Here is a 14,490-nt window from a genome sequence, read left to right on the forward strand (position 1 = left end):
ACAAAAGTAGTGCACTGGGCCTTTACTAGTGCTGTGTTAGAGGACTGATATGTTTTTATTTATTTTTTATTTAACTAGGCAAGTCCGTGAAGAACATTATTATTTACAATGACGGCCTACCCCGGCCAAACCCTAACCCGGATGACGCTGGGCCAATTGTGCGCCGCCCTATGGAACTCCCAATCATGGCCGGTTGTGATACAGCCTGGAATCGAACCAGGGTCTGTAGGGACGCCTCTAGCATTGAGATGCAATGCCTTAGACCACTGTACCAATCGGGAGCCCCCATATAGATGTCTTCAGTGCAGGCACAAAAAAAATCACAGCACCCCAAGTCGCTCTGGATAAGAGCGTCTGCTAAATGACTTAAATGTAATGTAAATGTACTTCCCACAGCTATGCATACACAATTTAAAGCTGCAATATGTAACTTTTTGGGCGACCCGACCAAATTCACAGAAATGTGAGTTATTGACCTGTCATTCTCATTGAAAACATGTCTAAGAAGTGGTAGAACTGTTTTATATGTGCACTATTTCTATGCTTCCCGTTTTGAAGTTTTATTTTGTCTTTTACTTTCGGTTTTGAACAACCGCTTCAAACAGCTGAAAATACAGTATTTTTGGTTATGGAAAATATATTTCAGAGCAGTTTAGATGATACAATGATTCTCTACACCAGGGGTATCAAACTAATTTCATGGAGGGCCTAGTGTCTGCGGGTTTGGGGTTTTTCCTTTCAATTAAGACCTAGACAACCAGGTGAGGGGAGTTCATTACTAATTAGTGACCTTAATTCATCAATCAAGTACAAGGGAGGAGCGAAAACCCGCAGACACTTGGCCCTCCGTGGAACCAGTTTGACACGTGCTCTACACTATACTTGCTTGTTTTGTCACGAGGTTTTACTTACTGTCTCCAGACAGTACCACTGAATAATTTTCCATTTTGAAACTGCCCTCGAGGGTATAATACGTAATGCCCTGCCGGAGAGTGTCACACATTTCATAAACCAGGGTTGTAGTAACAATGTCTAATTGCTGACACAAAAAAAGCAACATTTGGGAAAAAATGGTATGTAGATGAAGGTCATGCTTAAGCGGATAAACTGTAAAGGGAAATAAAGGGCTACAGTTTACACTTTTGTTTTTGTTATTTCATGAAATGTTGCCCCCAACACACTCATCCAACTGTCATGACGTTGCCTGCTTGGGTATTGCAAACCCCATCCCCCTCTCCCTGCCTCTCCCTTTCCTCCTTCAACCCATGCTGTGATCACAGAGAGATGTCGTAAATTCCTGAGAATCTCCTCATGGCCAAACAGTATTAGGGAGAGGGTAAACTTTCAGGACAAAGAGGTTTCTTCTACCTCACAGAACTTGAGGTACGAACGGATTTCATGTTCCGGAGGAGGTATGGAAGATCGGTGAAGAGTCCAGCTATTAACATGTCCGTTTGTTCCCATGTGGGAAACTCATGAGAGACTGTGGGACTACATTACCATACCGCTGTTTATATAATAACCTCAGATATGAGGTTTACATCTGTTTGTTGTATAAAATGAATGAGTGAGTATGATACTGTTTGTATAATTGTGTAATATGATTTTGGACTGTTTAATGAAGAAAAATACAAATCCCTTTTGTATTTGAACTAAATCCAAGGACCGCCCCTGAGCCCAGTACGGGTCAAACATCCAAGGACAGCCCCTTCCTGCTATCTGAATAAAAGCCAACTCTGAGAAATTACCATTAGACCATGTTTATCCTCGATGGGGAGAACGAAGGTTAAGTACCATTGCTGAATCTTTAACCATACCACGTGGTTAAACTCTTAGACGAATAAGAACAAGTCTTTGATATTGACTACTAGTCTGCAGCTAGGAATTCGGTATCATTGAACGCGAAGAAAGACAACCGCCGAAACATCCATTCTATAACGAATGTCACTCTGAACTATCCACATTAACCGAGACAGAAGGAACTCCAACCAAAACTAACTTCTCTCCAACGATCAAGACGACACACAATGAGCGTAAATATATATATATTGATTGCAATTGTTCCCGAATGAGTGAGCGTTCATGTGTAAAGGATTAGCATGTCAATTGTTATAATTATGAACTCTGTAGTGACTTCTTGGTCGAACGCCAATTTTTCCTTTGTCTAACAAGCCGCCATGCCGGTTCAGCCCACTAGGGCATATTTCTCCCATCATTTCATGTAACTATTTTTAAGTTTGTTTGTTTATGCATTTCTGTGAATTAATTAGTTAGTAATAAATAAATGATTTAAGACAATTTATGTATGGATGACTCATAGTGAAGACCGGGTTCGTGCAGATAATCAACAATTTACGACGTTTGGAATGAGACTAACGTGAGGTAAAATAAATAAATCATTAATCAGAAGACTATTGATCAGATATGAAAATATCTGAAAGGTTATATTGGGAAATTATAACTTTGTAATCTGACTACTTTCCCTGGTGCCCTCGAATTCATAGTTAATTAGTTACGTTATTACTCAGTTGATCACTAATTACAGGAATCTTTGATAAAAACTATAAGTCTTCAATTTAATGATAGCAAAGACACGACACAACATATTACTACTTTACTCAAACATGATCTACATTTTTCTCTCTTAGCGAGTGGATTATTTACTTGTATATTTAAAAAACAATTATAGATCTAACGTCATTGGAATATATCTACAACTTTTTCTGCATTTCAATTTTTTTTATCAACTTACCACAAAATCATTTGTTGAAATATCTCAAAGTTGTGATGACACAGAGGACATTTTTTGTTGAACAAGAGCAGTGTCGGCCAGGGAAAGTGTTGGTGTGACATCTTGTGAAGTATGGGGGGGCAGTTACCCCCTAGTACCCTACAACCCATTCTTTACTTCATTTCAAACTCAAGTTTTTGTTGTTGTTTTGATTTATTTGACCATTTTAAAACATAGTACAACCACACGTGGATACAGTACAATACCATTCAAATCATTGAGGATGGCACAAAAAAGTTTTAAAACGTATTTCCATTGTGGTCCTCATGAAAATGCATGAAAACAAAATATACACAAAATTATAGCATGAAAACAAAACATCTGAAATACATCTCATCAATAGGAGGAAACCGTAAAAGGAATGAAATAGATTACCATGTAATGTTCATTGAAAACAATTATACTTTCTTTAAGTCTGCAGTTTTAAATTATTTTGCCCGTAAACCATTTCTTAAGGGTTTATCTTAAAATACCCTAGCATAGCATAGGAATGGATTTTAAATGGTTTGTTACACCATTCCATTCCTTTGCACCAGTGTTAAGGAAATAGCTTTTTTCCAGCCATGCTTCTATAGCGCAGCGTTCTGATATTGGCAACTCTGGCTCTGGTGTGATGGCTACGAGAGTCTCTAATGAAATGAAAATAACCAGACAGGTAACTGGGGGCAAGGTCATGTACAACTTTAAAAACCATCAACAGTTTGATCTACACCACTATGCTATATTGTATATAACCAACCTTGCTGGTCACCAGGACGGGCAACACTGGAATACCCCTGACATAACATAATCAATACCGGGATAAGACAGACAAAGCCTGCAGGCAATGTGATAGAATGAATAAGAAATAGGTAGCACAGGCCGTTGTGAAGAATAGCTTACTCCTACGGCTATGCTCTGGTAGAAGGGACTATAGTGTAGGCATGTAGTGTCACGTTCCTGACCTGTTTTATGTTATTTTTGTATGTGTTTAGTTGGTCAGGGCGTGAGTTGGGGTGGGCATTTCTATGTTTTGTGTTTCTATGTTTAGGTCACTTGTAATTAGCCTTATATGGTTCTCAATCAGAGACAGGTGTTTGACGTTATCCTCTGATTGAGAACCATATATAGGTTGGCTGTTCACACTGTTTGTTTGTGGGTGATTGTCTTCCGTGTCTGTGTATGTGCACCACACGGGACTGTTTTGGTTGTTCGTTCATTTGATGTAGTCTGTTCCTGTTCGTGAGTTCTTCGTGTCTTTATGTAAGTTCCATGTTCAGGTTTCGTCTTCCAATAAATTCATTATGTCATCATACCTCGCTGCGTATTGGTCCTCCGATCCTTCTCTCCTCTCCTCGTCTGAGGAGGAGGAAGATCTAGAAAACCGTTACATGTAGGGCCTAAAGCAGTGTTACTCACTATTTTTTGTAAGGGGGCCACTTTGGGTTGAGACAATCATTCAGAGGGCCGCACAGATCTTTAATTTGTTGTACTTTTTCTTCCAATATTATCAATTGCATGCAATTGATTTGATGTACAGCACATCACAAATACAGTATATACATACACACATCAAATAGGCTGCATCACATGTGTAAGACCCATATTAAGGGTTACCTCAGTAGTTGGATGAGTGAAAATGTCCCTTCTGCTCCTTGACTGAATTCATTCTAAATGTATAGTCTGTTGTTGCTATCCTTGTAAGGCAATCCAGGTGTGCAGTGATCAGTCAGTTTCTGTTTTTGTTTCACAATGTTCATTGTTGAAAATGTTGCTGCAAATGCATAAGTGCTGACAAAAAATGATGTCACCTTTTGTATACACTGCTTCAGAAGTAGATACTCTGTGTCTGACACAAGGCTCCAGAAATGGGTAACACCTGATCTTAGTTCACCTTGCAATGTGTCATTTGCCTGCAGCTCCACTGTCTCACTCTCTATTCCAGCACGGTCAGGACAGAGGGCTATGATGACGGGTCAGAGATGACACTGGTACATGAAAGGGGTTCTCAATGAAGTTGAAAAACTCCTTGACTCAAACTCCAACTTCAACTCTTCCAATACACGCACAAAGGCATCATAGCTAAAGTGTTGCAGTATGTCTGGGTTGGATGTGGTGACTGCTCTTGAGTTTTGGGAAATGAACAAACTGTCTGTCAGGTATGAACAGTGTGGTGATTTTATTTTGAAATGCTGTGACCACACGTAGCATTTTGCCCGGAGTTTTAGCTTTCCCCTGGAGCTGGAGATTCACCGTGTTCAGGTGGAAGGTGATGTCAGTTTTTTTTAAACAGCTTTAAATCCACTGTGGATCATCCAGCTCTAACTCCTCTCTCCCCTTGCTTGCAACAAATTCACAGATTTGAGAGAGGAGAGAGAGAAATCTTTTCAAAACTCTGCCACGAGACAGCCATCGCACCTCATTGTGAAATATCAAGTCGCAGTATTCTGTCTGGTATTCCTCCAGCAACTCGCGGAATTGCCAGTGATTCAGTGCCCTCGCAAGATTAATGTTCACCACACGCATGACTTGCTGCATCACATTCTGTAAGCCACAGTCTTTAAATTTAGCCACAAGTGCTTCCTGATGGGTAACAGGACATGGTAATGTAGCACAGCTCATTGGGGAAAAAAATGTCAAGTGCGGTGTTATATGGAGGGTGTAAAGACATAAGCACTGTAGAATACAAGGGCTCAAGCATCCATCATAAATGAGGAATGGAGGAGACCGCATTTGCCAGCTCACAAATTAGACCACTGGCAGAAATCATGGGCAATACGGGGAAATTGGATCTGAGGGCAGTCAATGACACTGAAATTCCTTTTCTGGGTTGGATGGACATTTGTTTTAGTTTGCTTGATCCCATTTCACTGTAAGGTTGTAACTGTTGTATTCGGCACATGTGACAAATAACATTTGATTTGAAGGTCAAGGGTCAGCCCCTAGCAGAGTGCAGTAAAGACTCAGATGGTAATCTCTTACCAGGTTTCCGGGAATATAAAACAGCTTACTTCTTCAGGTTAACAGCCACTTGTGTACCCTGATGATACTTTAAAGTTGTGATCAGAATTGACCTGCTCTGCCCTTCATAGTCAAATGCATATACAGATGCCGTATCTGTAATGAATACTCAGGGAGAAAAAGGTGTAGATTCACACGCAGATCGCGGTAGGTGTTTATTTCACCTTCACAGAAGGCAGGAACCATGGTCACAGGCAGGCAATGGTCATACACAGGTAGGCAAACAGGCAAGTGAATCATAACTAGGACTGAAGGCTATAACTGGTTCTCACAAGCGTGCTAGGAAAAGGCTTAGTAGAGTCAAAACGAACAATACCTCACAAAGGCACAAACAGAATGAATTGAACTAAATAAGGAGCTGATGAGACCAGGTGAGTAATTAACACAGGTGAAATCAATGAACAAAAATGAAAGACAGGGCTACGTTCGAGAACACAAAGAAACAGGGCTACGTTCAAAAACACAACAGAACAGAACACAAGGTTGACTAAGAAAATAAATGTAGAACCTTACAGTGTCTTAATTTGATAATCCTGATGTTGTTGCAGGAATCTTCCTGTACAGCAGGACATGCAAACTTGTAGTGTATTCTAGGTTTAAAAAGGCTTGTAAAGTTTGGAATTTCCACGTAAAAATGTCAGACTTGATTTGCCCTTTCAAAAAATGTATTAACCCATACATTTTTCCCCCATTAATTATAATTTACATAACAATGTACATTTGCTGTTGCTACAGGATTATATTCCTCCTGTGTGAAACTGTCTCAAATTAAGATATGGCATCTGTAAGAGATGTAACATACAATGAGTATACCAAACATTAGGAACACATTCCTAATATGGAGTTGCACCCCCCTTTGCCCTCAGAACAGCCTCAATTCGTCGTGGCATGGTCTCTACAAGGTGTCAAAAGCATTCCACAGTGATGCTGGCCCATGTTGACTCCAATGCTTCCCACAGTTGTGTCAAGTTGGCTGGATGTCCTTTGGATGGTGGACCATTGTTGAAACTTATGTGAAACTGTTGAGCGTGAAGAACCAGCAGTGTTGAAGTTCTTGACAAAAACCGGTGTGCCTGGCACCTACTATCATACCCCGTTCAAAGGCACTTAAATATTTGATCTTGCCCATTCATCCTCTGAAAGGCACACAAACACAACCCATGTCTCAATTGTCTTAAAGCTTAAAAATCCTTCTTTAACCTGTCTCCTCCCCTTCAGCTGCACTGATTGAATGCTGTTCATTGACTACAGCTCAGTGTTCAACACCATAGTGCCCACGGAGCTCATCACTAAGCTAAAGACCCTGGGACTAAACATCTACCTCTGCAACTGGATCCTGGACTTCCTGACGGGCCGCCCCCAGGTGGTAAGGGTAGGCAACAACACATCTGCCACGCTGATCTTCAACACTGGGGCCCCTCAGGGGTGTGTACTTAGTCCCCTCCTGTACTGCTTGTTCACCCACAACTGCGTGGCCAAACACGACTCCAACACCATCATTAAGTTTGCTGACGACACAACAGTGGTAGGCCTGATTACCGACAACGATGAGACAGCCTATAGGGAGGAGGTCTGAGACCTGGCAGTGTGGTGCCAGGACAACAACCTCTCCCTCAATGTGAGCAAGACAAAGGAGCTGATCGTGGACTACAGGAAAAGGCGGGCCGAACAGGCCCCCATTAATATTGACGGTGCTGTAGTGGAGCGGGTCGAGAGTTTCAAGTTCCTTGGTGTCCACATCACCAACAAACTATCATGGTCCAAACACACCAAGACAGTCATTAAGAGGGCACGACAACACCTTTTCCCCCTCAGGAGATTGAAAAGATTTGGCATGGGTCCCAGATCCTCAAAAGGTTCTACAGCTGCACCATCGAGAGCATCCTGACCGGTTGCATTGCCGCCTGGTATGGCAACTGCTCGGCATCTGACGGTAAGGCGCCACAGTGGGTAGACACCTTGTAGAGTCCATTCCCCGACAAATTGAGGCGGTTCTGAGGGCAAAAGGGGGTGCAACTCAATCTCAAGCTTCCTGCCGTCCAGGATCTAAAAACTAGGCGGTGTCAGAGGAAAGCCCCCAAAAATTGTCAGAGAATCCAGTCACCCAAGTCATAGACTGTTTTCTCTGCTACCGCACTGCAAGCAGTACCGGAGCGCCAAGTCTAGGACCAAAAGGCTCCATAACAGCTTCTATCCACAAGCCATAAGACTGCTGAACAATTAATCAAACGGCCACGTGACTATTTACATTGACATCCCCACCCCCCTTGCATTTGTTTTGTACACTGCTGCTACTTGCTGTTTATTATCCATGCATAGTCACTTCACCCCTACCTCCATGTACAAATTACCTCGACTAACCTGTACCCCCGCACATTGATTCGGTACTGGTACCCCCTGTATATAGTCTCGTTATTGTTATTTTATTGTGTTACTTTTTATAATTTATTACTTTAGTTTATTTGGTAAATATTTTCTTAACTCTATTTCTTGAACTGCATTGTTGGTTAAGCGCTTGTAAGTAAGCATTTCACAGTAAGGTCTACACTTGTTGTATTCGGCGCATGTGACAAATAAAGTTTGATTTGATTTAAAGTGGATTTAACGAGTGACATCAATAAGGGATCATAGCTTTCACCTCGATTTACCTGGTCAGTCTATGTCATGGAAAGAGCAGGTGTCCTTAATGTTTTGTATACTCAGTGTATATATTTATGAGGTGTGTCTGTCATTGAGGGATATCATTGCTCCATGGTACACAGCAGAATAGGAACCTTGCTCACTCATGTGTATATATCCATGAATCCCAACTTCAATACGTGCAAGTTAAGTTTGTGGATTTATCCCAGTTCACTACAGTCTGACTGTGCTATTAACCATTGTTCACATATCCCTAGTTCCCTACGGCTCATTACACAAAGCTTAGCTGCACTGAAATGAAAAAAGAAGACATCTCAGTCTGGAGGCTTGAGGATTTTGACCAAACAGAACAAATCAGCAAAAGCTGACACAATCCCAAAGTTTTTTGAAAGAAATAAAGTCAAACATGTATTTCTGGCACTCCTCGCAGACTCAGCGGACTATGATAAGCTCTGCCATCTATGAAAACAACTTGCAAACCTTTTGCTGACAAATTTAAGACTGTTTGAGGCAGGTTCATTAACCCATTGATTACCATAGGACAGAGGCATTATCCACACACAATGAGGAAGACCAGATGAGCTAAATTCTGATCGCATGACAACCACTGTAGGATCCGTTGGTGTGTAAGAGTGAAAGTTTATTGGTCCTTAAGACATCAACACTTCCTCCCTTTTCCTTTAGCCTTGTATTTAGTCAAATACAGATGGCAGGGATGGAGTTACATTACGGGGGTTGAAATTGAAATCCATTTTTCAGTTTTGTCGTGGCAAACTGTAGAGCAAAGGTTTATACAGATTAGTTACCCATACATTATACACCACTCATTAAAATCATGACTTCATGCAACCAGATCAAAAGATATGAGATGCTTGGAGGCATCTTTATAATGTCAACAGTGCTGAAACCCAACCCCATTCGGCCCTCCTCTCTTATAAAGGAGGAGGGAGAGGCTCAGGGGCTCACAGACACACTGGGTCTCAGGATGTCTATCACTGCTGCTACACACTCAGGAAGCTAACTGGAACCTTCCATCACTGCTGTTCTTCTCTAACTACCTGCACAAAACCAGCATTTTGGACATTGCACAAGCCTACCTCACCTGGATCTGCAGCTCGCAAAAAAGGCTTTGGATTGTGAGTCTTCAATGGAGTTTTGCTCAGTAAAAAGATGCCTAATGCCTATATGCATTCTTAAAAATGAAATAGTGGGAAGGTGTCTGATACAAAATCTTAACATTTCAGATTAAAAACTAGTGCTACTTTATTTTAGATGAATCTGATGACTCGTTGTGCACTAATCTTGTGCACAAATATACATTTTCAAATACTCCATGTTGAGCAATCGTGTTGTCCTCACTGAACATGAAGTAATTTGGTAGATAAATAACACGGTCCCGTGTGGCTCAGTTGGTAGAGCATGGCGCTTGCAACGCCAGGGTTGTGGGTTCATTCCCCATGGGGGGACCAGGATGAATATGTATGAACTTTCCAATTTGAAAGTCGCTCTGGATAAGAGCGTCTGCTAAATGACTTAAATGTAAATGTAAAATAAATCATGTAGATGGTTGTTTAAATGTAAAAATTCTCCAAACTTTATCCTTGGTTGTCTCTCTCTGCTGGAGGGACAATGCTGTTCCCTACTGTGACCTGGTTCCTGTTGGTAGCAGGGCTGTTGGGTGTCTGGGCTCAGGACTACTATGAAGAGAGAACAGTGAACAAGAGACCCAGGGGCAGGGGGGCCCAACTGCAAGCTGCAGCCATTGCAACTACCGTGCAAAAACATAACGGACAAGGTATGAGGGGGAAAAACATTATATTTTTTATAGTATAGTTGCTCATTGCAAACAGTTGCCATTTCAAACAGTGAGATCACCGATGTCTTATTATGTCGCATTTCTGTGACCATAATTCATCAATCCAATAGAAATCAAAATTCCAGCTAAACAAGAGGTTGAACATGCACCATAAAATCCCATGTTTGGTTAACACAGGTGAAGACAGTAGATAGATATCTATCCTATGAGCGGATCTCCTGGGATATACTACTGTACCTGCTATGTTCCCAAGGAGTTGATATCCTACGGCATTTTCACTCTATGTCATATTAACATGATTTAGCTTGGTCTTTCTGTCCATGTGAGAGATGTAATGTCAAGACAAAGAGTTCATTTTAGATAGTGTTTTTGGCATTTTGACGTGACTGTCATAACTTTGAACGATTGCACTCATCTAAAAATGAGTGAAGATAGAAAACACAGGAACTCTTTATTTGAAGGGCACCTACATAAGTACTTCATAACACATTCATAACCCACAATGACAATATTTTATAGAATAGCCTCTTGGTGCAATTGTGTGTCTCTGACTCGTCTTCACATGAACACAGCCATTTCAGATGAGGACTGCGGTCTGGAGCTTACCTTTCTGCTGGACAGCTCTGAGAGTGCCAAGGAGAACCATGAGCAGGAGAAGCGCTTTGCCATGGATGTGGTGGACAGGCTCCAGGCCGCCCGTCTGCAGACGGGCCGCAGTCTGAGCTGGAAGGCGGCCCTGCTGCAGTACAGCAGTCACGTCATCATCGAGCAGACCTTCAAGCAGTGGAGAGGCACTGACAACTTCAAGTCCCACATCACCCCCATTGTCTACATCGGCCACGGCACCTACACCACCTACGCCATCACCAACATGACCAAGATGTACCTGGAGGAATCCAGCCCAGGCAACATCAAGGTGGCCATGCTGCTCACTGACGGCATCTCCAACCCCAGGAACCCAGACATCATCTCAGCTGCCACTGACGCCAAGAACCAGGGGGTTAAGTTCTTCACGGTGGGCATCACCCGTGCAGCCAACGAGTCAGCCAACGTGGCCCAGCTGCGTTTGTTGGCCAGTTCTCCTGCCTCCCGATACCTCCACAACCTGCAGGATATTGACATTGTGGAGAAAGTCCTCAAAGAAATTGTGAGTATGATCTGCCTTGCATTGCTTCTCAAGAAACACAATGTTGGTTAGTGATGATGACACAATGATACAGTTGTGATTTACATGTAATCAGAGTTGAATTACACAAAATGTTGCAACCAAAATCATCTCATGAGGGGTTTTTAACCCTCATACTACGAACTACCATGTTTTACATACAACCTAGGTCATTTTGATCCAAAGAAGAAACTATTGGAAAAAGCAACAATCATAGCAAAAAATATACTTAATTCTTATCAAAATATCATTAGACATGTAAATAATGTTATGTTTTTTTTTAACCAAAACAAACCAAAATTACAGTTAATTAGCATATTCTGTAAAACAAAAATATAAATGTTTCCCTTAAATAATGTACAAAAAAAGTTTACAAAAAAACTGATTTACCATCATCTGATTGTAGTATCATTTAGTTTTTAGAATTATGAAGTAAATACACATTTTGTCATAATCAAAAAGCATGCCCAAATCCTCAGTCACTTAAAAAAAACAAATGTTATAGCAACCCAAATACCATAACAAGTTGCACATATAGAATAGTGGATGATATTATAGGAATTCTGGTATTTATATAACGTTTCCCGTAAAATATTTGTTTAAGAAGAATACACACCAATACAGCACTATGTGTACATTCAGAGGGTAGCTGGTTCTATAATACAGTTCTGCCAAGTATCCATACCGCTGACTGACTTTTATGAGCTGTTTTGACTGCAACTAGGCATACAGTATATGTAAGGTCATTTGGATTTTGTACATGGTCATACCTAGTTATAACCAGTTATAACCATAGCCAAATACATAAGGCGCTTCATTTCTGCAGAGGATCTGTCTATCTGTTCAAAATCACTGATACAGGTCCCCCTCCACCCTCTGAGGATATTTCATATTATATCTCCAGAGAATCCGAGATTCAAATAAATACTTTTTTAGATTTTCCCTAGAATAACTACTTTTCGGAGAATACACACCAATACAGCTCTTTGTGTAGATTGAGTATATCGGAGTTCTGTATTGCAGTTCTATCAAGTATTTATACCATTGGCAGACTTTTTATACCATTTCCAGATTTGTATATGCCAAAAAATAAGGTAATTTTGGTTTTGTACGAAGTCATAGAATACGTGGTATAGAAAAGTACAATCTTAGGCGAGTACATGGAGAGTTATATCTCTGCAGATGATCTGACTATCTGGTCAAAGTCACTGATACAGGTCCCCCTCCACCCTCTATAACTTGGATAACTTGTTATTATGTCTCCAGAGAAATCTAGATTCAAATAAATGTCCTATCTATCAAATTACTATAGGCGGAATTAGGTGTGTTTGGCTGTCGTGAAAATTACCCCAAAGGACTTGCATTTTTAAGTCTATATGGATGCAGAAACACTAAACAATTATTTAGATTTAGATTACTAAGAACAAGTTGATTGACAAAGTCATGAACATTTTGAAGAATTTTTTTTTTTAAATTCCTCTGCGGTCAAAATGGCTCCAGACTGGAGCCAGAATGACTGACATTCCACAATTCTTAGGTATACAAATTCAAGAGACTGTAGCAAGATAATGAATGGCTATGGATGAGAGCCATGGGTTTGGTATTTTGTTCAATGAGCAGACAGCTGTCTTACATTTCTCAATAGAATTGCTGCTTACCATCTCTATACTGTGAGTGCATATCCCATGGGCTTTACATTGACTGCTATGCTTCATGGGATTTCTCAATAAGATTAAACACAATCTTTTGTGGTCGCACCTTACATTCCTCTGAGTGTAAACAGTCAGGGTGCTTTCAGTGATACTCTTTTATCACACCATTTGGTTTGCATTTGTCTCATTGGTATTACAAGGGACTTTCTACACATGAATTTATTTCAAGTGGCAACATAGCCAAACAGAGCTTGGCACAAAACCATAATTCTAGAAACCCCCAAAGTCACTTGGACTCAGACACCAGGCTTTTCTGTCTAGTTTATACACTGAACAAAAATATAAACGCAACATGCAACATTGTCAAAGGTTTTACTGAGTTACAGTTCATATAAGGAAATCAGTCAATTGAAATACATGCATTATGCCCTAATATATGGATTTCACATGTCTTTGAATACAGATATGCATCTGTTGGTCACAGATTCCTTAAAAAAAAAAAGTAGGGGCGTGGATCAGAAAACCAGTCAGTATCTGGTGTGACCACCATTTATTTGCCTCATGTAGCGCAACACATCTCCTTCGCATAGAGTTGACCAGGCTATTGATTATCGCCTGTGGAATGTTGTCCCACTCCTCTTCAATGGCTGTGTGAAGTTGCTGGATATTGGCGGGAAAAGGAACGCGCTGTCGTACACGTTGATCCAGAGCATCCCAAACATGCTCAATGGGTGACATGTCTGTTGAGTATGCAGGCCATGGAAGAACTGGGACATTTTCAGCTTCCAGGAATTGTGTACAGATCCTTGCGACATGGGGCTGTGCATTATCATGCTGAAACATGAGGTGATGGCGGCGGATGTAAGGCATGACAATGGGCCTCGGGATCTCGTTACGGTGTCTTTGTGCATTCAAATTGCTATCGCTAAAAGGCAATTGTGTTCGTTGTCCGTAGTTTATGCCTGCCCATACCATAACCCCACCGCCACCATGGGGCACTCTGACATCAGGAAACCACTCACCCACACGATGCCATACACACTGTCTGCCATCTGCCCAGTACAGTTGAAACCGGGATTCATCCATGAAGAGCACACTTCTCCAGCCTGCCAGTGGCCATCGAAGGTGAGCATTCCCCCTCTGAAATCGGTTACGACGCCGAACTGCAGTCATGTCAAGACCCTGGTGAGGACGGCGAGCAAGCAGATGAGCTTTCCTGAGACGGTTTCTGACAGTTTGTGCATCTGTGGCATTGTGTTGTGTGACAAAACTGCACATTTTAGAGTGGCCTTTTATTGTCCTCAGCACAAGATGCACCTGTGTAATGGATATGCTGTTTAATCAGCTTCTTGACATGCCACACCTGTCTGGTGGAGGGATTATCTTGGCAAATGAGAAATGCTCACTAACAGGGATGTAAAAAAAA

The 14,490-nt window shown here is 41.3% G+C and overlaps 1 protein-coding gene across 1 annotated transcript in view; it reads left to right on the forward strand.

Annotated features, from left to right (window-relative positions):
• Positions 1–10,037: 10,037 nt before the first annotated feature.
• col28a2a (collagen, type XXVIII, alpha 2a) overlaps positions 10,038–14,490 on the forward strand; it is a 33,264-nt gene continuing 28,811 nt past the window's right edge. Inside the window, exons 1-2 of the mRNA XM_071340549.1 lie at positions 10,038–10,226; positions 10,820–11,394. Coding sequence (XP_071196650.1) covers positions 10,061–10,226; positions 10,820–11,394 — 741 coding nt within the window. The 5' untranslated portion in view covers positions 10,038–10,060. The remainder of the gene's footprint in view (positions 10,227–10,819; positions 11,395–14,490) is intronic.

The sequence above is a fragment of the Salvelinus alpinus genome, chromosome 14 (assembly GCF_045679555.1).
Source record: "Salvelinus alpinus chromosome 14, SLU_Salpinus.1, whole genome shotgun sequence".
NCBI classification, from domain to species: domain Eukaryota; kingdom Metazoa; phylum Chordata; class Actinopteri; order Salmoniformes; family Salmonidae; genus Salvelinus; species Salvelinus alpinus.